At 37.3% G+C, this 27457-nt stretch overlaps 2 protein-coding genes across 4 annotated transcripts; one reads left to right on the forward strand and one right to left on the reverse strand.

The window, feature by feature from the left end:
• Positions 1-1237: 1237 nt before the first annotated feature.
• LOC103703217 (cleavage stimulating factor 64) lies at positions 1238-10529 on the reverse strand. 2 transcript variants are annotated; one of them, XM_008786000.6, is made up of 10 exons: positions 9976-10529; positions 9625-9703; positions 6835-7009; positions 5898-5925; positions 5544-5782; positions 5374-5451; positions 4748-4783; positions 4160-4648; positions 3033-3386; positions 1238-1717 (listed from the first exon to the last, which is right to left on the reverse strand). In XM_008786000.6, exons 1-10 carry the CDS (start codon positions 10013-10015, stop codon positions 1589-1591), a joined length of 1647 nt encoding a protein of 548 aa, XP_008784222.4. In that variant the 5' UTR covers positions 10016-10529; the 3' UTR covers positions 1238-1588. The 2 variants fall into 2 exon arrangements, with proteins under 2 accessions (XP_008784222.4, XP_038986625.3); XM_039130697.3 differs by having other exon boundaries at positions 5892-5925; positions 9976-10507.
• A 3446-nt stretch (positions 10530-13975) lies between these two features.
• On the forward strand, positions 13976-27040 carry LOC103703215 (uncharacterized). Of its 2 annotated transcripts, none has more exons than XM_008785995.6 (11): positions 13976-14403; positions 14501-14818; positions 14892-15000; positions 15112-15205; positions 18069-18156; positions 18250-18333; positions 22528-22624; positions 22731-22818; positions 23635-23740; positions 23820-23912; positions 26254-27040. In XM_008785995.6, the coding sequence occupies exons 1-11, from the start codon at positions 14257-14259 to the stop codon at positions 26680-26682; spliced, it is 1653 nt and encodes a 550-aa protein (XP_008784217.4). In that variant the 5' UTR covers positions 13976-14256; the 3' UTR covers positions 26683-27040. The 2 variants fall into 2 exon arrangements, with proteins under 2 accessions (XP_008784217.4, XP_008784218.4); XM_008785996.6 differs by having other exon boundaries at positions 14522-14818; positions 26254-26996.
• The last annotated feature ends 417 nt before the right edge of the window (positions 27041-27457 follow it).

Consider the following 27457-nt stretch of genomic DNA (forward strand, 5'->3'; position numbering starts at 1 on the left):
TGCTGCTTTATCAATGGCCTTATGGTGTATGTGTGGATATAGAGAAGGAAGAATGTTAAAGAATAGAATTACTGGCCCTTTGCTGGTTGGCTTCATTAACTCACTAATCAGGATCAGAAAAGTTTGCCTCGTCATCCTTGTGTTTGCCATTCTTATGCTTATTGAATACATTACATGAGCAGTCAAATTATGGACAAGACAAACTCAAGCTGAGGCTGAAGGCTCAGACAGGTCTGCCTCAGAGAGTGAAAGGTGCAGGGACCATCGACCGGGAGAGACCGAGGAAGACAACATGGAACTTTCAGCTCACCAGAACTTTCTAATACCCTTCTGCTTTAGAGTTTTGTTTTGAGTTTTTCTCTGGTTCTAATGGCCTTCTAGTTATGCCCTGTACTGGATACACTCTCCATGGCTATATATTTTGGTCAAAGATCTTGTTCTATGTTTCTCTTCATGGAAGGTCAAATGCTTCTGAGGTGCTATAAAGAAAAAATTGCAAGCATGTCTAGAGCAGGCATCATGATGATTCTGCATTTGCAACCATTGTATTTGTCAAATCTGAATAATGGCCGTGTGAAGCTGAAAGTGATAAAAATATCAACATACGAATTGATAAATCTGAATTTGAAGAAAACAAGCAAGATATAAATTCAAACACTGCATGGTCATCCCAGAATACATCTCTTTTAAAGTGCAGGCCTCTCTCCTAACCCCATCCCTCCTAATAAACACTCAAATAGATGATGGTTACAAGATAAAAGAGCAAGCATGACAATGAGGTTCCCAATTGATAATAAAAGTCACTACCCATGCTAAAACATAGACTGCAATCCCAAATCTGTAGAGGGATGCTTTGGCTGCAGAGAGAGAGGGTCATTTGCAGTTTTGCTTATCCATAAATGCTGTAAGCAGATGAGTCAGATGCCAACACATCTGCCCGTACATTATAACTTCTTTATTTCCATCAAAAAAAATATTAATTCTAAACATAAACTAAACCTTCCAAATACGCTTCATTTATCACCAGATAGAAAAATCCCTAAAGCCAAACAAGCTAACAACATGATCAGGCAAACTGCAGTTGTCCAGATTTTACTAGACAATGTTACTTCTAAAATGAACCATGTGGATGCTGAAGAGGCATCAAAACTCCCAAGACCTATCACATACGAGGCAAGATAGTCGAGCAGGCCTTCTCATAGATAGGATCAAAGCAGTGATACACAATTATGGAAAATTTGTAGGTACAATCTTCCTTCGTCTTATATTCCTTTGCATTAATTGCTGGAGACAAGAAAAGGGTATTTGCACATGGGTGCAAAGTTACAACAATAGATAGAAGAGAGATCCATGCTTTTGCTTTAAAGGCAATGAATTATACTCTAATGTTACATGGAATCAAGGAAGCCAGCCTTGCATTCAACAACTAAGATGATGATGGACTATTATGCTTCTCTCATCACATTTACACATCAAAGAATGCATTATGCATGCACAAATACATTCAACAGGTGATAAATAAAATGATCTGGGATCCTCCTTTGTGCATATGTCGATGTAGGCATCGAGGAATCAGTATAGAGTTACGCTACTTGCTTGATAACATCTGTTGGAGTTGAAGTACTTGTTGTCGCTGCTCTACAGGTAATGAACTTACCTGCTCAGGTGTTAGACTCAGTACTTGCTGCAGAAGAGCTGACTCCATTTCAGGTGTAAGCTGCACCCAGAAGAGAAATCAAGTGGAAGATTAACATAAGCAATTGCATATGACATATAACAGCCATGGATGCGCAAGAAATGAATAAAGAAATAGCGCAGAAGATCAAGATAAATTTCTGGTATGCAGAAACCCAACACAAGCTACTCCAGGTGAATATAAATATATAGATGAAGCTAAACTACATTTGTACGTACAGTGGCCACAATGAAACAGAGTTGATTCTGAAAAAACAAGCAGAAAAACAAGTACAGAGATTGCAGAAGACTGAATCAAAACTAAATGGATGAACCCATGGCAATGCACAATCAGGTTTGAGTTCATATTAACTTGAAGCCTTAATACTCTAACCCAGATCCTTCAATAAGCGAATGTCTTCCTAGATTTTCTGCATCCTCATTTTATAACAGAAGTCTGCATATTAATCCACTAATGATGATGGATACCCACCACTCGTACTCCTAAGAAAGATGAAAACATCAAACAAAAATAATGCTAAAACAAGACCCATTCCATTTCTTATTCCCAGATTTCCCCCCTAAATGTTCCAAGCAAGGAGAGATATCTCTGTTAATCTCACTTTAACTGGTGAAGACAAGTATGAATCCTCGCGACTTGTGGAGGTGCCCACTTTTCTCTCTTCAAAACTCCATTTTAAATTCATCATTCCACGCATAATAGCCATCAATAAGCTTTTTCTCATAAATAACTTTTAACTCATTCAGCAAAATCCTCAGGCAGCCCTCATTGTTCAAGATACACATCATGACATTACCCACATGAATAAAAGCACCAGTACATTTCTTCCCATCACTCCGAACATAATGATAATAATGTTATCACATCTAGCTGCCTAGTAGTTTAAATAATTCATCCAAGCTCCTATGTGAAGGTAAGATAATAAGAAGCTCTTGGTGAGATACATAGCCTATGTGAAAGTGAAAGCACATAACCTATGTGAAGGGGAAAGCCATTGGAACAGTCCACCAAAGTTTATCCTGGTGGAAGAACCATGTTTGAAGCTTTGTGGATCGAGGAGACTATGGTCAAAGACTCAACCTCCACCACAACAGTGAAAGATCAATTTAATGGCTGCCTACTATTGCTGCAATAAGAGCCAAAGCCAGTACAGGTGAACCATTGAATGAGAAAAAGGATCTGACCATTGAATCAAACATTGGACTTTATCCATTTGCAGTGGTCAAGATTCAACGCTTCAATGATATGGTCTTTACTAAGTTTCCTGATCAACCATTGGATGTGGTGCGACAATAGAAGGCCAAACTTTTTGATATAATATCCATGAGTAAAATACCTGAGGCATCTGTTTCTCTGAATGTTGCACCGCATCAAAACCTGTCATTTGACTCACAGATACTGATTCAGTGCCAATTGTTTGAGCTGAAATAGGTCTATTGGAAAAGGAGTGGCTATTCATTGACTGAGGAGCACCACTTCCATCTTCCGATCTACGTATTTTTGAAGGATGATTCATCAGTTCCGATGCATCACCTGCCATTCTTGTTTGCTTTACCAATCCTACACCTAAATTTTGTGTATTAGTTTTGGATGCCCAAGTTGGATCATGGCAAACAGAAGCAGATGTTCCAGCTTCCTTTGAAAGCATCTCCAGTCCACCCATCAGTAATTGATAATTTGATGAGCTAATCTGTTATACAACCAGAGTTCAGCAAATGGAAGGAAAAATTGAAATACAATTACCAAAATATATTTAGAAAGATCCAATATGTAAACATACAGGAGCCCTGAAAATTTTGAAGTATGTGATTGTTCAGGAAATAAGTTCTTAAAATTGAAACAAATGCACAACCATACAGTAAAATAAAAGAAAATGGCACTTGCAATATTTTGCTCCATGCTTGTGAAAAATGAAATTCAAGACCAACACTTAGATTTTAGACCACAGCCCAAAAATACTTATTTGATTTTCACAGTCTATTTTTTCAACTTATTCAGTGGATCCTAATATATCCAACAATATAGTTATGATGGCTAAGAAAACAGCAAATATCAACAATATCGTTGATTACTATTTAAAGAGGCTGCAACATGATTGGGTGTTTTAACTACATATAGTTGACAATAAGAACTAAGTAGTATCATTTTCTTCAAGCTTGCATAGCAAAACAACATATCATCCGATATGTCTATGCTGGTTCTCGGCCATAATAAAGAAGATAGAATCAGGTAGGCCAGTGATTTTTCTAATCCAATTTTATGAAATAAATCAGAACCTAACATATGCTCTTGCCAAAGTGCATGCTATGCCATAGATAGGCATGAACAGGATAAACAATAGTACAAAGCAGGGCCCGAATAATTGGACCACACATGGATTCATGCCCATCATTATATTTCAATCATTGAATTCTACATACAGAAGATACAATCAGCTAGGCATTTAACAGTGAAAAAACTTGCCCGAGATACTGAAGGATGAGGCAAAAGTGGTTGATGAAGGCTTGTGTTTGGGATGGCCAGCTGAGGATGTTGCGCCAAAGGGGCAGCTCCAGGTGGTCTAGCATGATGCTGCTGAAGAGGGGGTTGAATTTGTGGTACCAGGCCTTTTGATGCCTGTACAGGTGGATTTGGCTGAATAGAAGGGTCATCAAGAGGCTGGGGCTGTATTGATGATGTTTTGGTAGCTCCATGTTTGCCTGGTATTTTTCCCTGGAGAACTTGGGCTAGCGGTGGCAGAGGGTGCTGATGTTGAGGTTGAGCAAGCACACTGGGCAGCGGATGTGCAGATTGCTGCAAACCTATTGGATTTTGTGGTACATTGGGCATCTGACTTTCAGATGGCCTCAACAACATTCCAATCAATGCATCCTTTTGTGAAGATGCTTGGCCAATATGAGATGAAGGTTGGGGGGCCAAAATTGATGATCGCTGACTGTTCATCATTTGCATCTGCAGTTCAAAAATTACAATCAACATTTGATATTATACAAACTCAGTATCATTCTACCAAATAAACCAGTACATCCTTTGGAGGTTAACGAGACAGACCATTTGCGGTGTCACCATGCCAAGCATTATCTGTGCCTGCAACATAGACATAGCACAAAATTCCAAATTTTCATTTTATCAAATATAAGTAATAATTAAATACTAAATAAAATGACAAATCAGTATCAAAGCATGAGGATGGAAGCAAGAAAAAAAAATCTAAGGTAAATTCGAACCACATAAACCAGCTGCAGATAATGCTGAGATTCAAAAATGTTCATATTATTAAGGTGGCAACTGATGTTTGTAGGGAATGAAGATCTGATTTTGACATGAAACTTTGCCTATGTTAACTGAGAGCAACTTTAAGGGAAAAGGATATAATATGATAATATAGTCACATAAAATGAGACCATCATAATGAAGCACCTTTTGTCCCGAGCATTTGCTAAATTCCCACCATAACTGGTCAGCATGGTTCACTATATGTTGATTCAAATGAAAAGCAAATTTCAAGATAATGTGAAAAGCATGGTTATTTATTAATGAGACAAAATATCCTCCTATTGATATGATGATCCTCACTTGCATAGCTTTGTATACCATCTTCAGGCACATAGCCCACTATCGTAAAATAAGGGAAGAAAAAATTCTAGTCTATAAAGTTGAATGAATGAAAAAGCAACCTGAAAGAGAGCCTTTGGCAGCTGTGGACTCCCTTGCAATAGTTGTCGAGCAAATGCCTTGTTTTGAGTAAACAGAGCCTGTAATCAAACTAATATCAGGATCTTATGGTTTGCATACATCAGAGAGCGAGCGATGATAAATAAAAGGTGAGAGCACAGAAAAAAATGACCTTTATCTCAGACATAATTTCATTCAATTGATGTCTAGACATCCCAGCTAGATAATGAGTCAAGGGATCATTTCCCATTCCAGACTGACTTTGTAAACCATTTTGTATGCCAGAAGTCTGAGCCCCGCCTAGAGCTCCAGCCATGAGAGATGAAGCAGTTGCAGCTAATGGCAGACCCATAGGTTGATGAAGAGTTGAATCCCCAAGGATAGAGGGTCCACCTAATTGCCTTTGCACATCTGCAGATTTTCATCAAAAGCATTAGCAAAGAAACTGGTGCATGCAACAATAAAGTCTCGAAAAAACAAAAAACGAAGAATAAATTGAAGTGAGAAAAGGAAGTCGAACTGATACTTGATGTCAACCCTGGTCCACCACGACCCTGCAACAAAAATTATCAACTTAGAATTTCCCCATCAAGTATCATATAATTGTATACTTTTCCAAATGTACTTTTCATCCACTAAATGATAATAAAGTACCAGTTGCAATATTATCTAGATTGATAGAAGCATATAGTTGCACTGCAATTGCAGCAAAAATACATCTTAGGATCAGTAGTTATGATAATCTGCCAGTTTGATGCCAGGCCATGAAATTTAAAGAAGTATATCAAATATCTGATTAGGCAAATCATGCCCCAGTTATAAAACATAAGTACAATTATCACATGCATATTTTTTTCTAAAAGATCAGGGTTCAATACAAAACAATCATCAACAAGCATTCAAGCTTGCATCACTTGTGCCTTTCTCATTTCAGTGCCCGCCTTTTTCATCTTCTGTAGGGGCCTTTATTCGACTAGAGTAGAGTGGCGAGAGAACAAAGCGTATCCCCTGCCATAGTTGCAAGGATCTTTATAGTCGGTCATGACTGCTGTCTTATCAATGATGGTTGAAACTTCCAGGAAAAAACATCGAATTGGGAGGGCAATCCTCCTGGTGAACTGAACATAACCCAAACTGACATAGCAGAACAAGTGGAGTATACCCTATTGGTAAAAGAAAACCATTGCATTCCATTATGGTGGAGATAAATAAACTAATGTGATGCGAGTCCTATGAGAACACAACTTGCTTACATATAAGTTCACACAAGGTGGTAGCACTTGTTTGCCAAAATATATCTCTAAAGAAACAACTTTCTTAGCACTAGTCAAACTAACTGACAAGTATAGCAAGGATATATCAATCACAAGGTTAAAAGCACATCCACCATTCTAGCAGTTTATGTGATTAGGTAACTGGAGTAGAAAATTTAATGCTTCTTTTAGTAGCTAATCATATCTGACCTGCTCTCTGTTTCTGTCAGCATTTTTATCATTTTCAGCAAAATCGACACGTAATTGACGGCCATTTATTTCATAGCCCTGAAGATTGCGACGAGCACTAAGAGCTGTCTCTTCATCCTTGTACTCACAAAATCCATAACCTTTGGGCTTCCCAGTTTCTCTATCAATTACTAGCCTGCGTCAAAACATTAAAGATCACTATTTAACAGTGTAGATATGAAGAATAAAAAAAGGTCCATGAAATTTTAAACTTTTTTGCTGCCACAAACTTTACACTATCTTCTGATTAGTCACTAAGAAATTCGTAAGCAGAAAGTCATGACAAACCTCAGCCAACAAATAGATAATATGACAACACTCTCCAATCTTTCTTCAAATGAAAGTTGAGCATTTAGTTAGTTTCATGAGCCTATCTAATATGTCATAGATAAACTTCTTTTTTTCTTGTTTCAAAAGGAAACAAGAGTAAAGAGTTCAACATACAAAGGTTGCAAGGTGATAAAAAGAAAGTCTGTTTACAAAACACATGTCACCTTTATGAATGTGTACTCTAAAAGCAAAAGGAAAAGACATAAACATGGCTAACAATAAGGTGGTCAATTCCGAAAGGGTGACATGACATCCTTATAGACCAAGCACTGAAGGGAACTAGAAATCAAGGATTGCATTGAATAAGATGTGATATCATTTGGCATCTTGTCAATACAGGTGTTATAGAGTTATTAGGAGAGCCTAAATGGACAACCATATACAGGTGGTGGAATTATGAGTAGTGATAGCAAATCAAGGAAATGAGGAATATTAACAAATTGCAAAAAGCAAGTAATTTTGAATAACTTGACACTTCTATAAATCTATAGAGAATACAGAAAAACTAGGAAATTTACTAAAATATGTAGGTTAAGAAAAGCAATATGATTGAGCTCGAAATATAAATACAGGTAATTGTAGGTTTCAGAAGTACACTAGGATGAGTAAGAAGAAAATAAGTCAAGGACTCTACTAAAGAGAGTTATCATAAGAAACACAATTAACAAGTTGGTAGACATACCCCAATTCAATTTTAGTGAAATAAGAGTACAGATAGCTTTGCAAAGCAAGCAAAGTGGAAATGTAGTCAAAAAAAATTATACCACTTAAGATATGGAAAATCATAGGAGAGTCTAAGTCGACTTTATTTAAGTAGCTTATTCAACGACATCCGGAAAGAGGCTGAACATAAAGGTGATAATGTATCAGCGTATCAACTTTCTTAAGTTAGAATTGTGAGCCAGGATATGAAATGAGGAGGAGGATGAAAAGAAGGCTAAGAAAAAAATACTTACAATTTTGGAGAGCCAATTTTGATTTATGCCATAATAAACATTGTCATCTCGTTAAGGCAATTGATGGAGGCATTCAAGAAGAAGAAAAGTGGTTAAATTATCCTTGTCGATTTTTAAAAAATGTTATAAATATCACTAGAGATAACTTGGTACGTTCTGAGCGAGACAAAAAGCTTAAAGGGTAGTTTAAAATTATCAAGGACATGTATGAAAGAGTGCTCACAAGGATATCAAATAGTTGTGGTTAAATTGGTGATTTCTAGTCCTGCTGAGCCTACAATAAGGGATGGAACTAAGCTTGTATCTCTTTACATCTCAATAGCTCAGCAAACTATTGAGACTCAGGAGAACCATTGTTTATATTATTTACAAATGATATTAAATTACTTCAGGAGACTTGGTAAATTTGGAAATGTTCCTATGGTCAGAATACATTACTGTAAAGACTGAGAATGCAGGTAGTGGAGAAACAAGTGAAACATTGTAAATGAAGATGGAATTGGAAGTAGACAGATTAATCTTCTAAAGTAGTAAGCCCAAGAAATATGTTCCAACTGTATCCGCCAATCCATGCATATTGCCACTAAAGTTGGCCTCCATGTACTTTTTTAACTATAAAACTCATATTCAATACACGTAAGATTAATAAGGTACTAGTGTCTTTATAGCCTGTGATAAGGGAAGGATATGATACTAAGAATTCAAAACTCATAATGTGGGTTTTCAACTCTTGAGGTTAATAAGTAGCAACTTACTTTTATGACATGAAATTTGTTCCTTCACTTCTATACGTTGTCATTTGTTATACAAAAATTACAGTAAGTCCAGACTTTCCTAATTTTGCCTATCTATGTAACCTTTCTTGTTAATAGAGGGAACTGTACATGCTTTCAGCAAAAACAGTCAAGAAGGAATAATAGAAAACAAAGATGGATTAGTAAATTCTTACTAAAAGATCTGCAGAGACCTTAAGTTATCTGGGAGAGTGATCCTACTCATCTAAGCTTAGCCAATAGGTTGTTAACATTATTGGTAACTCATCGTGTAATGAAAAGGCATGCTTTTTGCAATGAAGGCCAAAAAAAAAAGCGAATGCAAGAAAATGATAAGTTCATGATGTATTGCTTCAGTGCAAGCTGTGAAAGAACATCAAAAACCATGATATAGAATGAAAGAGAACAATACAATTGTCCAGTAGTTTAACAATAACCATTTTTCAGAGATTCAGAAGAGAAATTAGATCGAACATTGGGTGATCCTCTCCAGACAAGCCTAAGGATTTTCACTACCTCAGTGCAGCGACTTGAAGAATAACTGATTTCAAACTTCTGGTTTTAACCATACACATCGGTTCGAGAAATCCAACCAGAGGATCGTCACTCAAACAAAAAAAAAGGAAAAAGAAAACGTTTTCAGTTTGATCTCCAAGACATCAAAGTTCTAGGTTTTTTAAGAGGCGGCTGACCTGAAGGACACCACGGGGCCAACCTCCTCACATATCTGTATCAGCTGCTCCTCCGTGGCATCATAAGGTATGTTCCCAACTGCCACAAATCCAAAATAAACGTCAAACGCAGTCTCAAGACTTCAAGACCTGAGATTCTAAGCAACAACAAGATAAAAGATAGAGAAAATAATCGAATCTTTCTTGATGTACCAATAAAAAACGAAGAAAGAACTACCAAGAAGGACATAAGACTCCAAGAACCGAGACTGAACCGGGAGAAAAGCATCAGAAACGCGGGGGAAAAAAAAGAGGATTTTTCTTGGTGTAAGGTAGGGAAAAGGAAGGAAGTAGTGGTTCTTGATCACTGACCGAAGACGCAGCGGTGCTGAGAGCTGGCGGAGGCGGCCATGTCATTGCCGGCGGTCAGCAGCCGAGGCTCTGCCGCCGTTCCTGGCCCCACTCCAAGAATCCTCTGCGGGGCGGCCGCGACCCATCGGGTCTATATACGGAGAGCCATCAATCCAAAAAGGTCATCTCGAGACATCGAATCTTCCGGGTTTTAATACGCGCGCGGAGTGAGATCTAGAGGGGTTGGAGGGGAGACTGGCGAGCTCTTGTTCTGGATTTAGGGCGCGAGGGGGGATGGATGAAGAAGTTAGGACAAGTGGAATCAGGGGCGTTATATTTCCCGGATTATTTATAAAGTGCCACTGCCCTTAATCATCACTTAACAAAGGAAGGAGCGGCGTTCCGCGTCGACTTCCCTTTCAAACTACCTTGATTTGATTCCGGGAACGCTGGACTTGGTCGATCGAAGAACCACAGCGTACACGAGAGAGAGAGAGAGAGAGAGAGAGAGAGAGAGAGATCAAAAGGCGGCTGACAGGAAACTCCTATTTTTGGGGGACAGGGGACAAAGGGATGAGTTGAAGTAGAAGCTTCTATTCTCATTAGGTTGTGCGGTTTTAATTATTTTTTAATTTTTTTATAAATCTATTTTATTTTTGATTTTATAAAAGTTTTCTGATAATTTTGATGGTTATGATTCTTTTTATTTTGCTTTTTTTTTTTTTGTATATACATACGCACGCTAGGTTTGTTTCGAAAAGGTTTCGGGTCAATTTGGTTGACTCTTCTATCTTGATTAGCACGAATCATATAATGATAAAAAGTCTATTTAACATTAACATTGACTATTTAAAAAAATAAAAAATAAAATTTAATGAGATGAGATAGAAAGCTAGCCGCGACCTTTTGTCTCTTGCAAAATTCCTAACCCCACCACCTCTCTCTCTCACACATTGGAACCTAACACTCTACCTCTCTCTTTTGTTGGAACCCTAACCCTCTACCTCTCTATCTCTCTTTTGCTAGAAAATTGAAAATTTTTTTTTTAATCATTGGATAGAAAATACAAAGACGACTATCTTAATGGATAGAAAATTGCAGATTTTTTTTTTAATCATTGGATAGAAAATACAAAGACAACTATCTTAATGGATAACATAAATTAATAACAATTAAAACATTACAAGGATATGTATGTAAAATTAGTATTAGTCATTGGATATAAATTACAAAGATAACTATCTTAAAAGACAACATAAAATAATCAAAATTAGAACATTACATAGAGATGTATGCAAAATTATTATCTTCGGGCTACCAAACCAGCATTGAGGAGAAGAGAGTTGTTTTTTGGTGAGGGTTGGAATTTCAACGAGAGAGAAATAGAGAGGTAGGGGATTGGGGTTCTAGCGTGAGAGAGATAGGGGGGTTAGGATTTTGGGAGAGAGAGAAGTGAGAGGTTTTGGGTTCTGTTGGGGTTCTAGCAGGAGAGAGAGGTGGAGGTTGGGGTTCCGATGAGAGAGAGATGATGGAGGGTTCAATTGAGAGAGAGACACGGGGAGGAAGGTTCAAATGGAGAGAGATGGCTATGGAGAGAGAAAGAGGGGGAAGTTAGCTAGTTTGAAAGGAAAAGGCTAAAGAAAAATGGGAGCTTGCTTGGCCTCCCATCTCGACTCATTAAATATTATTTTTTATTTATGGCTAAAGTTAATTTTTTAAGTGGACTATTTATTAATCTATGATTCATGCCAATTGAACGATGAGGGAGTCAATCTGACTCCAAACCTTTTCGAAGGATCCTAATCTATCTCTCTCTCTAAAATCTTGGTTTTTATATTTTATTAATATTTGCATATCTGGTATATACAAAAGAAAATATTTTTCTGTGCTTTTTTTTCTTAGAAAGATATTGGAAATCGATTAAAAGTTGCCACACTCTATGGGGCTTGCAAAATATTTGACCATTTCGTTTAACATATATAATTTATTATTAAAGTATAGCAAGAGAGATTTTTTTTTTTGCCTTGTCTTCAGGTTAAAAGTCCAATCATACAAGACATAGATAGCTGATAAATTTTCTTTTCTTTTAATAAGCATGTTGCTTGGCCAAGTTATTCATGATTTATGTATTATTTGTTGAGTTAGACTGTATTTATTTTGGTTTGGTTTTGCTTAATAATGCTATATCCATATTCAATTAAATGGCAAAAAAAATAATGTTGGTATATGTCACTTGGCTAAATTATTGAATAAAGTCATATGCATAAGATCTAAATTCTAAAGTATGGGACTGAATGTAACCTAAGTTTAGATTGAAGATTTTCTTCATGAAATTTGACACCTGCACGTTCTTTTGTATTTCCACATGACATGAAAATAGTGCGCATGGATGGTCCATATTTTTCATGGACAAATGCTTTTTATCATTTTGCATAATTTTTTTATAGTATATTAAATTTTTTTTTGTTCAGATCAAAATTTTGTTATCACGGATTTCCAAACTTTACCTTAATTTTTTTTTTTTTATTCAGACCTTTCAATTCCTTGGTCTTGCAAAAAAAATATTTGCTGGATTTTGAAGTCACATTCATTGAAAAGTTCAATGCTGATCACCTAGCCATAGGCATGCACAAAACAACACGAGTCTATAACCGATATGACTCCTTAGCGGTAATCGATCTCGGACGGGAATAAAAGGTCCAATTTATTTAAAAAAAAAACACAATTGACCTCCTCTCCCATCCCGGATTCAATTGGAAACGGACGCATGGATCCGTCTCTATCACGGCCATCGTACGATGCAGGGACGGCTGTGATTGGATGGCTCAAGCTCTCCAGTGTAACCTCGGATTGGAGAGGATCCGAACAACATTAGAACCCTCGATGTATATACTTCCCATCTCTAAGATTCTAGCCACCGGGACCACGATCCTGCATTCCTGAACGTCCGGTCTTAGAGAGGCGCAAAAGATCCAGTGTATCATCTAAGAATGGTAATTTATAATTTCACAGACCAATTCGATTCATAAATAACCTTTTTTAAGTAGATTTTAATATATTTTTATGGATTTAATAATTAAATCGAATCAGGACTCAACTTATTTGATTAATTTAAAATTTACTTAATCTGTTTGCTCTATTTAAATCTATTTAATTTATTTAAAAATTATTTAACCTGATCTAAACTGTTTAAGAAATAAATTATGTAGGCGAGATTGAATTATGAATTTTTGATTTGAACCGTATTCAACCCGATCTGATTTCAATATCTAGTTATAACCTAAACTTACATTCCAGTCCCATAATGCTATCCGTCCAATAGAAGAGCCAACCAAATGGATAGTCAAGATATTTCAGGTGCTGAAAGTTCAAGCGGAAAAAAAGAAAGACTGCCATATAAGCTTTTTTTTAAACTAGCAAACTGAACAATGACACGTTTTGGTTTTATTTTTATTTTTATTTTACCTCGCCAAAACATTTCTTCTTGGATTGATCTTAGAGAGGCGCAAAAGATCCAATGTCACATCTAAGGAAGATAATTTATAATTCATAAATAATCTGATTTAGATAGTTTTAGATTTGATATAAATAGATTTGAAGGATCAAATCGTCTATATCTATTAATTAAATAATTTAGATTTGGAATTAAATCATTGATTTGTTTAATTCATTTACCGATTTAATGAATAAGTCAAAGATTCGGCTTATTTAACTAATTTAAAATTTGCTCAATATGTTCCTACCTTATTTAATTCAATCTGTTTAATCTGTTAAATCCATTTAAATCTATTCAATCTATTTAAAATATATTTACTTTATTTAACGTGATTTGATCTGTTTGAGAAATAGATTACGATTCCCATATCTAATTATACCCTAAATTTACATTCCAGAGCCATAATGCCATCCGTCCAACAGAAGGGGCCACCAAAAGGACGGTCAAGATACCTCGGGCGGTGAAAGTTCAAGCGGAAAAAAAGAGAAAGACGGCCATTTAAGGCCTTTTTTAAACCGGCATATCGAAATACGACACGCTTTGGTTTTATTTTTATTTTTATTTTCTGATTTCCCCTTTCCTCTCCCCCGGAGCCGTTGAGATTTAAGCGGAGGCAACGAAGACGACGGATGGAAACCCTTCGCCCCTCTTTCTCGCCTCCATCCTTATCTTCTCCCTGATAAAACCGTTATTCTTCGATCCTTGATCGTCTCTAACGTTTAATCCTCGGAGAACAAAGAGGGTAGTATGATCACTCGATCGATTGTCCTCATTCTGTTAATTTCGAAAACCCTAAGCCTCTGATCATGGCAGCAACGTCAACCTCCATCAACGCCCAGTCGCCGGGCCTCAAGACCTATTTTAAGACCCCCGAGGGCCGCTACAAGCTCCAGTACGAGAAGACCCACCCGGCCGCAATCCTCCACTACTCTCATGGCAAGGCCGTCTCCCAGGTACCGTGCTTCTTGGCCTAGGGTTAGGGTTTTGCCCCTCACCCTTTGATGCTTGCGTGATTCCATGTTTTGCTAAAGATTGTTTTTTTTTATTAAGTTGACGATCGCTTATCTGAAGGAGAAACCCGCCAACCAGGCGCCGTCCACGCCGTCGACCCCGAGCTCCGGCGGAGGGGTGAGGTCGGCGGCGGCGAGGCTGCTTGGGGCTGGGAACGGGAGCCGGGCGCTTAGCTTTGTTGGGGGGAATGGCGTTAGCCGAGTGGTTTCGGGGAACAGCAGGACCGGGGGGTCCCTTGGATCCTCCATTGGATCGAGTAGTTCTCAGTCCACGTCTAATTATGACGGCAAGGGGGCGTACCTTATCTTCAATGCCGCTGACACTCTCTTCATCAGTGATCTCAATTCGCAGGATAAGGTTCTCATTTATCTGTTTTTTTTTGTTGGCTTGCGATGCAGTTTGATCACCACCGGATGTTGTTGTTTTCCAGGATCCAATCAAGTCCATCCACTTCAGCAACTCGAACCCTGTATGCCATGCCTTTGATGCCGAGGCTAAGGATGGGCACGATTTGCTCATTGGTCTGCACTCCGGTGATGGTGAGTTCAGTTATGGGGTTAAATCAGTCTGGTTATATTCTGTTTTTATGATTTCTTGTTGATTCAATTGTCGTTCTGCCCTACTAAATGTCAATATCTATGGTGTCTTAGTTTATTCGGTGTCATTGAGGCAACAATTGCAGGACCCTGGAAGGAAGCTCGTAGCAGCTCAGCATTATAACAAGGATGGCACTATAAATAACAGGCATGTATTCTCCCGGTTCTTGTTTTCTCACTTGCATCAATCTTGCACTCTGGGGTTTGACACTTTTAATGGATTAATGTGATCATCCAACAATGTTTTATTCCAGCAAATATCATTATATACAGTGTCAGTGTCATGGGTATTCCACACCTCGAGAACCAAGTTTGTACCTTCATTATTTTTCTCTCTAGATTTTTAATCCATGCGCCTACCATTAAATAAATACTTTCATAGAGTACTAAGCAAGTGCTTACAAGGGAAAAAGACAATTCCAAGAAAATTGTCAGCAGTATCCAGGCATTGAGGAGGGCTGTGACAAGTTTTAGGTACTCATTGTTAATTGTTAAAGCTAAATTTAGGATGAGGGCTAAGTTAATACCATGGAGGAACATATTGGGAGGATAAACATTGAAGTCAGTTAGAAAAAATAAGCAAGTGAATAGCAAATTCCACAATATATTGATATTAGGCTTGGGTTCATATTTGTTGACTCAGTTCTGCCGTACAATTAAAGTGAATTGGGTGGGATGATTTTTTCTTTTCCTTTTTGTTGAAGAGCGAGACCTTGGCCTATACAAATAAGAAGTGTTCGGAGTTCTTAACATGTTGAAGATGGTCAGGGGGGAGTATGAAACAGTAAGATATATGCAGCTTTATTAAAGATCAATGCTTCGATCAATAAAGTTGGTATATGCATATAGGATAATTATAGTAAAAAGTGTGGCTATTGATTTATATGCTTGAGTAGATGTAAGGATGGTACATTACAAGGAGCTTAAAAGGATAGCATGATCCAATATGGTTATGGAAAGTTGAGCTGAAGACAAAGTAATAGGAAACCGATTGAGCTGATGGAGCCATTTGCTATGAGAATGAAGACAACATTTCGTGGAGAGACATTTTGGTTGCAGTTGAAAAGAGTTGGGGGAGATTAAGGAAAACCTGATTATGGAATTAATGTGCAGGGTTTTAGGTATGAGAAAAACAATGATAAGACCTGGACCTTTATTTAATGCATTTGCATGATGCATAATGATGATATGGAATAACTTCCAGAAAGGAATCAATTTCCAGTTTTTTAAGTTGTTGATGGCATCTTACTGGAGTTTTGGGATTTTGTATGAAATTCATGTTAGTAAAGTTTAAGCAGATTGGAAACAATTTGATTAATATACAATTTTTATCGCTCACTCAGCTATGACAGTAATCAGCTTCTAGACTGCCCACCAATCTGCTGTCAGGAGCAAAACAGAAGCAAATTTTATTTAGATGTGGCTTCAGTTTGGGTACAAAGCTTAATTTGCTGCATTTTATCACAGACAACCAATAGATTAAGTCTAGAAAGAGGGGGAGGGGGAAATAAGAGAAAATAGAGTAGAGGAACAAGAGGAAAGAAGAGAAAGGGTAAAGTCTTGCAGCCAATTTTTATTTCTCCAATAAGCTCTGCATACATTCAAATCAAACAGCAGCCCAAGGTCGGTTCTAGACCATCCCCTTTTTGCCTGCTATTAGGATTCATCAAATTAGGAATCAACTATTCGTAATCAACTGACCAAACCTCTTTTAGAGAGCTTTGATCAGCTACATTTCTGACCTCAATTAATTTAGGATTCCCTAATTAAAAATAAAACTGAAACAAAATGGTGATTAAATCCTCCAAAATGAGGACCATTCAACTTCTTTATTCATCGCCTTTCAGGATTCCAAAATAGGGATATTTAGCATCCAAATATTCCCTGTATTAAATGGACTAACTAGTTACTGCTTGCTCCCCAAACTAGACTCTGATGAGGAATCACTAATCTAAAATGCTATGAGTGCTTTTTAGTATAAAAAATTTTCCTTGTACCAACATGGTGCCAATATGGCGCCAATATGGCGTGTCGTGGTTTGACCGGCCCCTGTGAATCATAATAATTCCCTTGTGGACATATGGCATAACAAACTTCGTGTGATTGAGTATGAGGGACGCCCTATAGCATTACCCTTCATTTATATCAAAACCACTATTAATAAACTATACTCCTAAAACCAGCGAAGTAGATGATTGAAAATGACTCTGAATTTTCTTTGAAATACTCTTAAACATTTTTAAACAAAACCCCATTGGAATAGGACTCCAGACATTCTTCATTGGAAAGGGGCTGTTTAACATCAGATGGCTGGCATATTTCTTCGCAAGCAAGATCTGGTGAAAGGGGTACTTTGACGAAGGATTGAAGTTCCAAGGGCATGCTGGTCTGCTAGTGGTATGGTTCCATGCTGCATTGTGCCAGTTCTTGGCGTGTCCCAGCACAACAGCATGCTAAGATTCTAGCCTGTGTGCCATGTATTGGGTATATTTTGCCGATCAACACTTAAGATTCATTCTTTCTGATTGAATTTGGACTATCCAGTAGCTGCACTTGTAGTTGTGAGCAAAAAGGGAAAATTCTAGATGATGCATTAAAGACTTAGAAGAAAATGATGGGTATAAGCTTCTTTTGAGTTTTATCTTAAGACTCATCAAAATTTGGGGAGCTTAAACATTTTAATTCATTTGTTTTATTACAACAATGCTATTTAGGGAATAAGTCAAACTGCTTGGGCAACTATTGCTGTTAAGATCATGCTAGCTGCTAAACTTTGGGAACTTTGTTTGAACAACTTTTTCTAGGAAAGCTTGATAAGTAGCAAGTCAAATGGAAAACTAAGGAGGTGTGCGCACATGTGAGCTCATGAAGGGGTGGGGTTGAATAAAGTAGCTCCTTTTATAGTCTTATTGTGCTTGGTTGATTCTTTTTTATCTAGTTTTTGTTGTTTTATTAATTTCAAAAGTAATATTTATTTACCATTTATGTGCGCATTCCTTGGTTTTCTGCAGCCGATGCACTGGTGTTGCATGGGTTCCAGAAGGTGATGGTGCTTTTGTTGTTGGTCATGCTGATGGAAATCTGTATGTGTATGAAAAAGTAGGTGTGGGATCGATTATTCAGTTTAATCTAATAGTGATTGCCTTTAAGTTTGTTCTAAAATTGAAATTGACTCTTGCCCTGTTTGTATAGAGCAAGGATGGGACTGCAGATTGTTCATTTCCTGTTATCAAGGATCAAACCCAATTTTCTGTTGCACATGCACGGTCAAGTAAGGTAACTTCAGAAATAAACCTGATCTGCATTTTGAAGTCAGTTTCAATGTGCATCAAATATATTGTTGGACAACTTTTGGAATTTTACCTCTATACTTTTAATTTACTCGTAATACTCTTGAGATTAAAAAAGACCAGTATGTTAGAAAATTCGATCAAGATGGCTTGTTTTTGGTGGAGAAGTTCAACCATTGAATCCTTTTTTTTAAGATATAATATTACTAGGTATCTTGTTCTGCCTATTTGCTGGCTGTAATGGCACCATAGGTAGATTTCATTAAATCATACATTTCTTTTGACATTAACCATCTTTTTAGCTAGATGTTTGCCTGGATGAGCCTACATTGTTTTCTCTGTAGAATATTGTTCCTTCATGTGTGAGGATTAGCTGTCCACCAATTTCCTTCAAGCACCGAGCAAACTTGATTTTCTTGCTAGAATTGCTAATATTGTGTCTGACATTTTTATTTGCCTTGCTAGTATCATTCTTTTATTTGCCTTGTAGAATTGCTAATATTGTGTCTGACATTTTCTTTAGGCCTTTTATTGGATATATCCATGTCCTTGCTCTTGGGGAGCTGATTGAGCATAAACTTTGTTTGTGCACTTGGCAGTTCTCGTAGTTAACGCAAACTAGGTTTAGATGGGGCTTTGAGTATTATCGACCTTTTGGTATTTGGAAATCTATTTTTCGTGTGATTTTTAGGAATTGTTTAGAAAGCTCATTAGTAGGGTTATCGAGTCATTGGAAATTGCTCTGACAGTAGTTTCATTTAAGTTGTTTTCAAAGTTAAGCCATTTATCAATGGTCGGTTGGGTGTTGTTCAAGAGCGTTTGAGGCATATAATTTTTGGATGAACTATACAAGTTAATGAAAAATTTTAGTCTATTACTTATCTTTTCTTTTATTCTTTCTTTACTGCTTTTCTTCCTTTGTGCTTGAGAAATAGTTGGGATGCCAAATGTTTCCTTTCATAGAATTTCCTGCATATGAAGTAAATTATTTTATGCTTGAAATAAAATTCAGATATAAAATTATTTGCATATTTAAACTCTAAGATTGATATACTTCATTAATGCTTTCTATGTTCTCTATTTTCCAGCTGTTGAATAGGGGTGCTATTTGGTCAAGTTGGGTCCAGATACTTCTAGACCTGTACTCAAACTTGTTTGGATTCTGGACCAAACTTTTGATCCAAACACCACCCATTAAAGTAATAGATTGTGTCTAGGGATGAAAACAAGCAGAGCATGAGCGAGCAAAGGCCAGCTCGACAATCAACTCGGTCAGCTGGAGCTCAGCTTGAGCTTGACATGAGCTCAAGCTGCGAGGCTCGAGCTCAAGCTTGGCTTATTTAAACTCAAGCTCGCTCATGCTTGGCTCAGTTAGCCTTGATATTTTTCACATGGATAGAGCGAAAGAGAGATGGCGAGAGTTTAGAAGAAAGAGGTGAAAGAGGACAAGGCTATGCTTGAGAGTGGAGTGAGGGAATAGCTGGTGGTGACACCACCAATCTTGACATAATGTTGAGACTTGAGAGGCAACAAGCAGCATATTTGGCCAAACTTTTAGATTGGCACTAGAAAGCAATAGATCGAACATCTACAAGAAAGAGCAAGCGCTTGCTCACGCATGAGAGAGAGAGAGAGAGAGAGATGGAGATGGAGGGAGAGGCTTCCAACAAATCATGAGATAGTTTTAAGGCTAGTGAAAGGTTTTGTCTTGTTTCTTCTTATGCCTCGCAGCTTATCTCAGCTGTTAAATAGAAATATAATGGTTGAGATGATTTAAATAGGTGAGAGGATATTTTAAATGTAGTAACCCATAAATCTTGCCCCAAGATATGGCACTACTAAAATGTCACTTTTCCATTATTTTGTTACGTTTGCATTAATATTTTTCTATAAATAATAAATAATAAATCTTTATGTTTTTATATTTTGAGTTATTCAAGCTGACTTTGCACAAGTTGGACCTAGCACAAGCTTGGCTCATTTAATTTTCAAGTTTTCGAGCTCAAAAATCGGGCTCAAGCTTGGTTGTTTCACTAGTTGAGCAAGCCAGTCTTGAGCTGAATTTTGAGCCAAACATGAGCCAGCTTACCAGCAGCTTGTTCTTTTTACAGCCCTAGTGGGATCCAAGTCAAGGTTTGGGTATGAGAAAATTGACAAGATCCACCAGTCCTTCATACCCTCGAAACAAGTCCCTAATGATATAAGTATACTAGATAAATATCATAAGAAATGTGAAGGATACGAGTGTAGAAACATACGTTGTATGCTGCGCAAACTATCAGAGTTGGATCCGGGTGGGTTGAGTTGGGTTCATAGTAATCGATCCTATTGCGTTCATAATAATCAATCATATACCCTATGTATTATACGATCAGGCGAGGTCTGGGTTCTGCACTTTAACTAGACCTAGGCCCTGATCTGAAATGATTTATGGGCCTAATCATTGAATCTATGCCCAGCTTGTGGGTCTATGGATTCAGATTGGTCTTTGGGTCTTAGTGACAGATCTACTGTTGAATTTCCCTAATGATGTGCTCGTTCTGTGCTACAATAGCAACTTTTATGAGAAATTCACTAAGTTCAATTGTAATGGTGAATATGGTCATGATTAGATGAAAGAAATTGTATTAGATTGTTTTGAGCAAAAAAAAAGTTATGTACATAAGATGGTGGAGGTGAATGAAGTCATGGTGGGGCTCTTTGTGTTAAGATATGGTAATGACTAAAATTGTGACAAACTGCCTTTTAAGTTATGCAAGATGATAGATAAAGTCACAAGTTTACTTAAATTTACATAATTTTCAACATTATGAGGAAGAGATTAGGCACAAAAGATGAAAGCATGCATGTTTTTGGCGAATAAAAATGAAATAAAAATATGTAGATCCTGTAAAAACAGCATTTTCATCTAGGAAAATTTTGTCTAATACGGTTGATCATCGAATCATGTTTGTAGTCATATGCTTGATGCATTTCTCATATGCATGCATGAATATAGTTGAAATTGGTGAAAATCATGCCTCCTCTACTCCCGCACCCCTGCACCCCTGATAAGGGGGAAAAAGACTAATGTGGTTGTGTTAAAAGAGCTGGTATAATTTCGTTTTTAAATGAGCAATGGGAGCATGTTTTTGACAACTCAGATTGCATCCAAATCTGGAAGATTTAAGAACGCATAACATCGAAAGAAATCACAAATCAGTAATTGAATTTTGTAAGAAGTATTTTCTGTTATAGAACAACTAACCAATACATATTTTTATATGTCAAGAGAAATATTGTTAACTTGTTTTTGTATGGTGGTAAGTGCTGATACTAGTGATAATGTGCTTAATCTTTCAATAAGATGGATTCAATGAAAACTGCATTATATCATGAATTAAATACAAATTTTTAATCTATTCTGAAAACTTAAACATATTTGGTGAACTTATGATTTGCTTCACTGATCAGCTTGATGCCACCTCTATTTAATTCAATTTACAAAAAAATTGCAAATATTCCTAATGCAAATCATCACCGATAGCTTATGGACATAAAAGCGCTTCCTTTTGAACCTGAATTGAGAATTATGATATATACACTAGTAGCTAGACTAGCTTGATCTGGTTATTAAGCCATGCATGATCAGGCTCATGTAATTCATGACATTGTGTTTTCATTTCTTTTCTCTTTGGTTTTTGTGGATAAGATTCTCTTTATGATAAGCTTTCATCTTGGTGAAAGTACGGCCCAAAAAGGTTCATATAATTCATGACATTCCTTTTTTTTTAATGGATAAGTTGCTCTTTATTATAAGTTTCCATCTTAGTGAAGTATGTCCCAGATTATTTGCTATATTGCGGCAAAAGTTGTTATGTATGCTTGTGATTCATGTCCTAGGTTTATATTGGAAATCGGATTTTCTTGTTTGCATTCCCTTGGAACTCCGAGGAGGAAATCATAGTACCTGTACAATTTTCTTCTAGGAGAAACTCTCTTAGGGGAATTCAACTGTAGATGGCAGTCTTATGTGGTCATTGTCTTCTCTCATCAGTTGAGGTCTATTGGATACATCATTGACAGGATGTTGCATCAGTGCATTTCAAGATTTTTCTTTTGGACATTTATGAGACAATTATGTTCTATTTTCTGCAGTCCTGTTATATTTTTAATCCTGAGACAATGGTTTTCCTTGCAGAGCAATCCAATCGCTAGATGGCATATTTGCCAAGGTTCAATCAACAACATTTCTTTCTCAACAGATGGAGCATATTTAGCCACTGTTGGCAGAGATGGTATTTGCTTCATTTCATGCATATAGATCCATTATCTTTTAGTATCTCTCCATCATATTCTGTGCTTCTTTGTTCACTTTAACCTGAGGTAGATTGGCTCTTGTAGGTTATCTGAGAGTATTTGATTTCACAAAAGAGCAACTAATATTTGGTGGGAAAAGCTATTATGGTGCCTTACTATGTTGTGCCTGGAGGTATTACAAAACATCTTCCATACAAATTATGCTTGTTTCTGCTTGGAACCTGTGATGTGGTTCCTACAATCCAACATTGATATTGTTCTCTCTGTTTCTTTAGATTTATCTGATCCTTGAATATAATCATTCTTTGCTGCATACCTATTAAGAGCTATTCCATAAAATAAGAAAGGTTCGCTACCTCGGTACCGGTACCATCCTATTACAATGTCAGTTTGCGGTACGGTACGAGATAGCAAGGCGTATGTGTGTTGGTGCGGTATGAAACTGCGTAGCGGTTTGGTACTGGCACAGTATGGTATGCTCCTTATGGTATGGTATTGACTGGTACAACAAACCTTGTAAGAAACCTTTCCAAATCTTTTAGCAGAATCTGCAGCCAGCCCTTATTAGGTCCTTGGCTCCTATCAACTCATTATTATGTACAAATATGGTTTCATCATATTTTTTGGCTTTTCTGCACTGCTGTCAGTCTCTCGAGCGATACCATCTCAGTTGTTTTCCTATCACTCTTATAGGTGCAACTGCAACTTTGAATTGGCCTCTATTATTTTGACATCTTAGCCTTGTTATCATGCTTATACCACAAGTTTAATCCTGTTTTATGCTCATTGACCTACATCGGCTTCCTACCTCTGCCAATCTCATTCATGTGCTTGGACATATTCATCATCTTATGTCTCACCAGCATACAACAATTGCTTAAAATTCATGAAGCACAAAACTATATATAACACGGATTTCTTAGATGAGTTTGCAATTTGTTTCTTTTAGGAGAACAAACCTTATTAAGAATGTTATATATTGTTTCAGTTCAGACGGGAAATATATATTGACTGGCGGTGAAGATGATCTAGTTCAAGTTTGGAGCATGGAAGACAGGAAGATAGTAGCGTGGGGTGAGGGACATAATTCATGGGTAAGTTTTTAATCTAATGTTCTGTGTAACATCTTTTGATTAGCCATTTAACATATATTGATGTAAAGTTATTTGGCAGGTTAGTGGCGTTGCTTTTGATTCCTACTGGTCAGCACCAAATTCAGATGGAACAGGAGAGAATGTCATGTATCGCTTTGGTTCAGTTGGCCAGGTAAAAAAGAACCAAAACCATCATGCTAACATTGAACTTTTCAGCTACAATTGTCATTTAGACATGAAGAAAGCTATAAATAATATACATATCTTGTAATTCTTCCACATTCTGACAATTGAATGTAGTGTTAAAATTCAATAATCTCGTTTTCAGTTGTCTACTGCAGGCTAACTGAATTCTCATCTGATTTATTTTTTAGTGAGCAGTGACCAATCATATCCAATCCATTCATCCATCCGAGCAATATTTTATTCCTTCCTATTTGAAGGTAGATACACTAGGAAATTCTGTACTAAAGGTTTGTGTATATTGCCTATGCTATAGAGTCTGTTAAGAGATGCACCAGTATACATGGCTTTGTTGGCAAAGCCATGCTAATATATATGGTAGGAAAACCTTTAGCCGTAACCATGGTGCTTTATCCACAACCTTTTCAATTTGGATTTCTGAGTTTTGCTTGCAAGTCTTTAATGCATGTGGCTAGATTTGTTCTCCCTTCTTTCTTTGCTAGATCTTTTTTCACATCTTCATGTTATTTTAGGTCTTCCTCTTTTCTTTGCTCACCTTTTAATACAAGCCTAAACTGCCTTTTCAAGGTTTCTCCTCTTGTATCTGTTTCACATGCCTTTGCCATCATGGTTATCCATCACCTTAGCCTCCATTCATACAATTCTTATTCTTTCTTTGATGTAATGATTCTTCATCATAGCCTACCTAGCTTTTATTGCATCTTTGCCATTGAATTATCTTCTCTACCATGGTCATGTTATACTGAGACACTCTTTGAAATGCAGAGGCCGATATTGATCATACAAGGTATGAATAGTTGATTTTAATATATATGATTATGAACTAATGTATCACAGCATGCTTTTCCCATTTTAAGTTGACTAATGAGATGAACCTAGGACTTTTTTTCACATATATTGAATCATATAAATTTCTCTATGCTTCTTGGATACTTGTGCATACCAGTATCAAGACTCGTATTGGTCGGTGGGCGGTACAATGCTGTATGGATCTGTGCCATGCCGTTTTGGGGTGGCTCTTTTTTTAGTTTTAAATTTTGAACTGAAGTCTATAGACCGTTTGCCGAGTTCATTGTAGGAATGTTGCCACATGGTTTGCCGACTTCAATTCAAAATTTGAAAATAAAAAAAGTTTAAAACAGAGAATCATGATTGCGATCCTATGCTTCGTGCCCTTGCTCTCCTATTCCACTCTCCCTTGTTTTGAAACGAAAACAGTGGCGTCGAGGAGACTGCAAGGGAAGAGGGAGGAGGAGGAAGAGAGGGAGGGAGAGAGGGGGAGGGAGGGGAGAGAGAGATGGAGGGCTTACCTGGGAATGATCTGCATTGGTGTCAGTCAGTTAGGGGATGCCAGAGATAGAAATGAAGCAAGAAATATTTGAACCACCTTTTATGCTGTTTAGTTAGCGAATAATTCGGTTTGGTACGCTCTAAAACTCCCGATTTGTGATGATTCGGTGAACCATGCTTGTGCATGCATGCATATTGTTATGGATTTGGATATTGATGATGCATGAGAAATGATATTTTTTTCAGCATAAATGAACATACCCTATTCCATCTATGGGGGTCTACATATGGGTATACAGTGCCATATAGTTGAGGTGGTCAAAGGGTTAGCTGGAGTGGCTTTGAGGTTGAGAATTGTAAGAGGTATGTGGAGTTCACTATAACGTTTGTTGGGACATTTGTTTGCTGTCTTCACTTGAAACATTCATCTATCAGAATCAAATTCACTGATTTCTGACTCCATACTCATGTAGGTTAGCTACATGCAATTTGGATGATTCGAGCATGATAGCACATGATGTTTGGTTTGTGAAATTGTTGTGTTATTGTAAGTGGTTCAATAAAAGTAACAGTACAAGTATAACAATTATGAAAAATCATTATAGTTCAGTAAAGATTCTCTTTTTCTAAAAAATATGTTTTATATTATATTTTCTGCATTTTTTGTGCTTATTACAAGAGTGGCTAATGCACCTTGTAGGAATTGACCGAACTTTGTCCACAGGATTTCTGAGATAGTTTGCGTTATCAGCCATGACCAGTTTGTAACTATGTGACCTCATGCTTTCTGTTGATAGAATGGTTTAAACTTACTGCTGAAAATTCAATAATTTGTTGTGGTCTTGTATCAAATAATTTCTGGAGCTCTTGTTGAATGCTGTCACACCTACAAGCTATCTCAAGCAAAATGTGGGCCAAAGATTTAGTTTCTATTCAATGGTTTAATCTCTTTTAACCTGCATTTGCGTGCTAGGCGTTTTATATTTGTCATTTGTTTGTCTTTCATTATATGTTTTCAGGACACTCAGCTGCTGCTGTGGGACCTGGTAATGGATGAAATTGTGGTGCCATTTCGATCCTGTCCTCCTGGTGGGTCCCCAACACTCAGCAGCGGAAGTCATTCTGCTCACTGGGACAACATTTGTCCCATAGGCACACTTCAACCTTCTCCAAGTATGCGGGATGTGCCCAAACTCTCGCCTCTGGTTGCTCACCGTGTGCATGTAGAGCCACTCTCTGGTTTGATATTTACTAATGAATCAGTGCTTACTGTTTGTCGGGAGGGACATATCAAGATCTGGGTGAGGCCTGGGAATGGTGAAAGCACCCAATCAAACTCCTCCGAAGCAGTTGCAGGTTTTGCTAGTTCAAAAGACAGACCTCTTACATTATCCATCAAATCCACTACTTCAAGTTATAAGCAACCATCAGCTGTTCTCTTTACATGACTAGGATCTTGCCTGCTGGTATGCAACATCGGTCAGTTGCTTGTCTTTGGCCAATGCGAAGCTTATTTGGTCCCTTTGATCTTTTTTTTTTTAATTATGATTTACTGCTGATGAAGAGTTAGTGGAGTTCTTGCATCTTTTCAATTGTTAGCTGCTCATGGAAGTGCTGAAGTTTTATGCTGTAAGATGCTTCTGGTTGCAGCATGTTAGTACTGCCATTTGTGTGGCAGCAGAGAATAATGGAATGCTCTCCTGTACAGATATATATTCCAGTCTAAAGATATGGAAGCTGCATATCGTCATGGTTGATATTATTTGAAGTGTCTAATCTAATTAGAAGCGACAGGGTATTTACTGATTTTTGGTCATCAAACAGGAATTAGTTTTCCTTGTTTTTGCTCTTTGGTGCTTGTGATTCTTTGGGTAAAGGTTTTCTGGCCTCTGCACTTGGCAGCAGCTATTAAACATGAAAGCATGAATCGGTTTCTTTCCTGCTATTTTGTGAGATCGGTTCTACCTAGATTTTCCATTCTTATGCGCTTTTGAATTGTGAGATCTGTTTGATAAATCATTGGAATCTATGGTATGAAATAATAAGCTGTGTGCAGGTGAGTGTTGTCCCAATCTTTTATATACAAATGCAATGATGTACGTGCCACATGATAGGTGAAAACAATGTACAGTCTACCTTTCTGGTCCCAATCAGCTTTGGCTCTAATCAATTTGAGATGCATTAAATAAAGAATCCATTATCAAAACGCCTTCAGCTACTGGC

Source organism: Phoenix dactylifera, chromosome 13, assembly GCF_051530095.1.
Source record: "Phoenix dactylifera cultivar Ajwa chromosome 13, Ajwa_hap1_PhDact_Kaust_v1.1, whole genome shotgun sequence".
In the NCBI taxonomy this organism is placed as follows: domain Eukaryota; kingdom Viridiplantae; phylum Streptophyta; class Magnoliopsida; order Arecales; family Arecaceae; genus Phoenix; species Phoenix dactylifera.

What these genes read in the sequence shown, in the direction of transcription:
- LOC103703217 (XM_039130697.3), bottom strand. Translation starts at nt 10,015, where the DNA reads ATGGCCGCCTCCGCCAGCTCTCAGCACCGCTGCGTCTTCG. An exon ending in CTGACAGAAACAGAGAGCAG is followed by an intron (nt 5,926 to 6,834) that starts GTCAGATATGAT and finishes TTTTTGTTGCAG; the next exon opens with GGTCGTGGTGGACCAGGGTT. An exon ending in GCATGGTGACACCGCAAATG is followed by an intron (nt 4,649 to 4,747) that starts GTCTGTCTCGTT and finishes TTTGAACTGCAG; the next exon opens with ATGCAAATGATGAACAGTCA.
- LOC103703215 (XM_008785995.6), top strand. Translation starts at nt 14,257, where the DNA reads ATGGCAGCAACGTCAACCTCCATCAACGCCCAGTCGCCGGGCCTCAAG. An exon ending in AGCCACTGTTGGCAGAGATG is followed by an intron (nt 22,625 to 22,730) that starts GTATTTGCTTCA and finishes TGGCTCTTGTAG; the next exon opens with GTTATCTGAGAGTATTTGAT. An exon ending in GTGAGGGACATAATTCATGG is followed by an intron (nt 23,741 to 23,819) that starts GTAAGTTTTTAA and finishes GTTATTTGGCAG; the next exon opens with GTTAGTGGCGTTGCTTTTGA.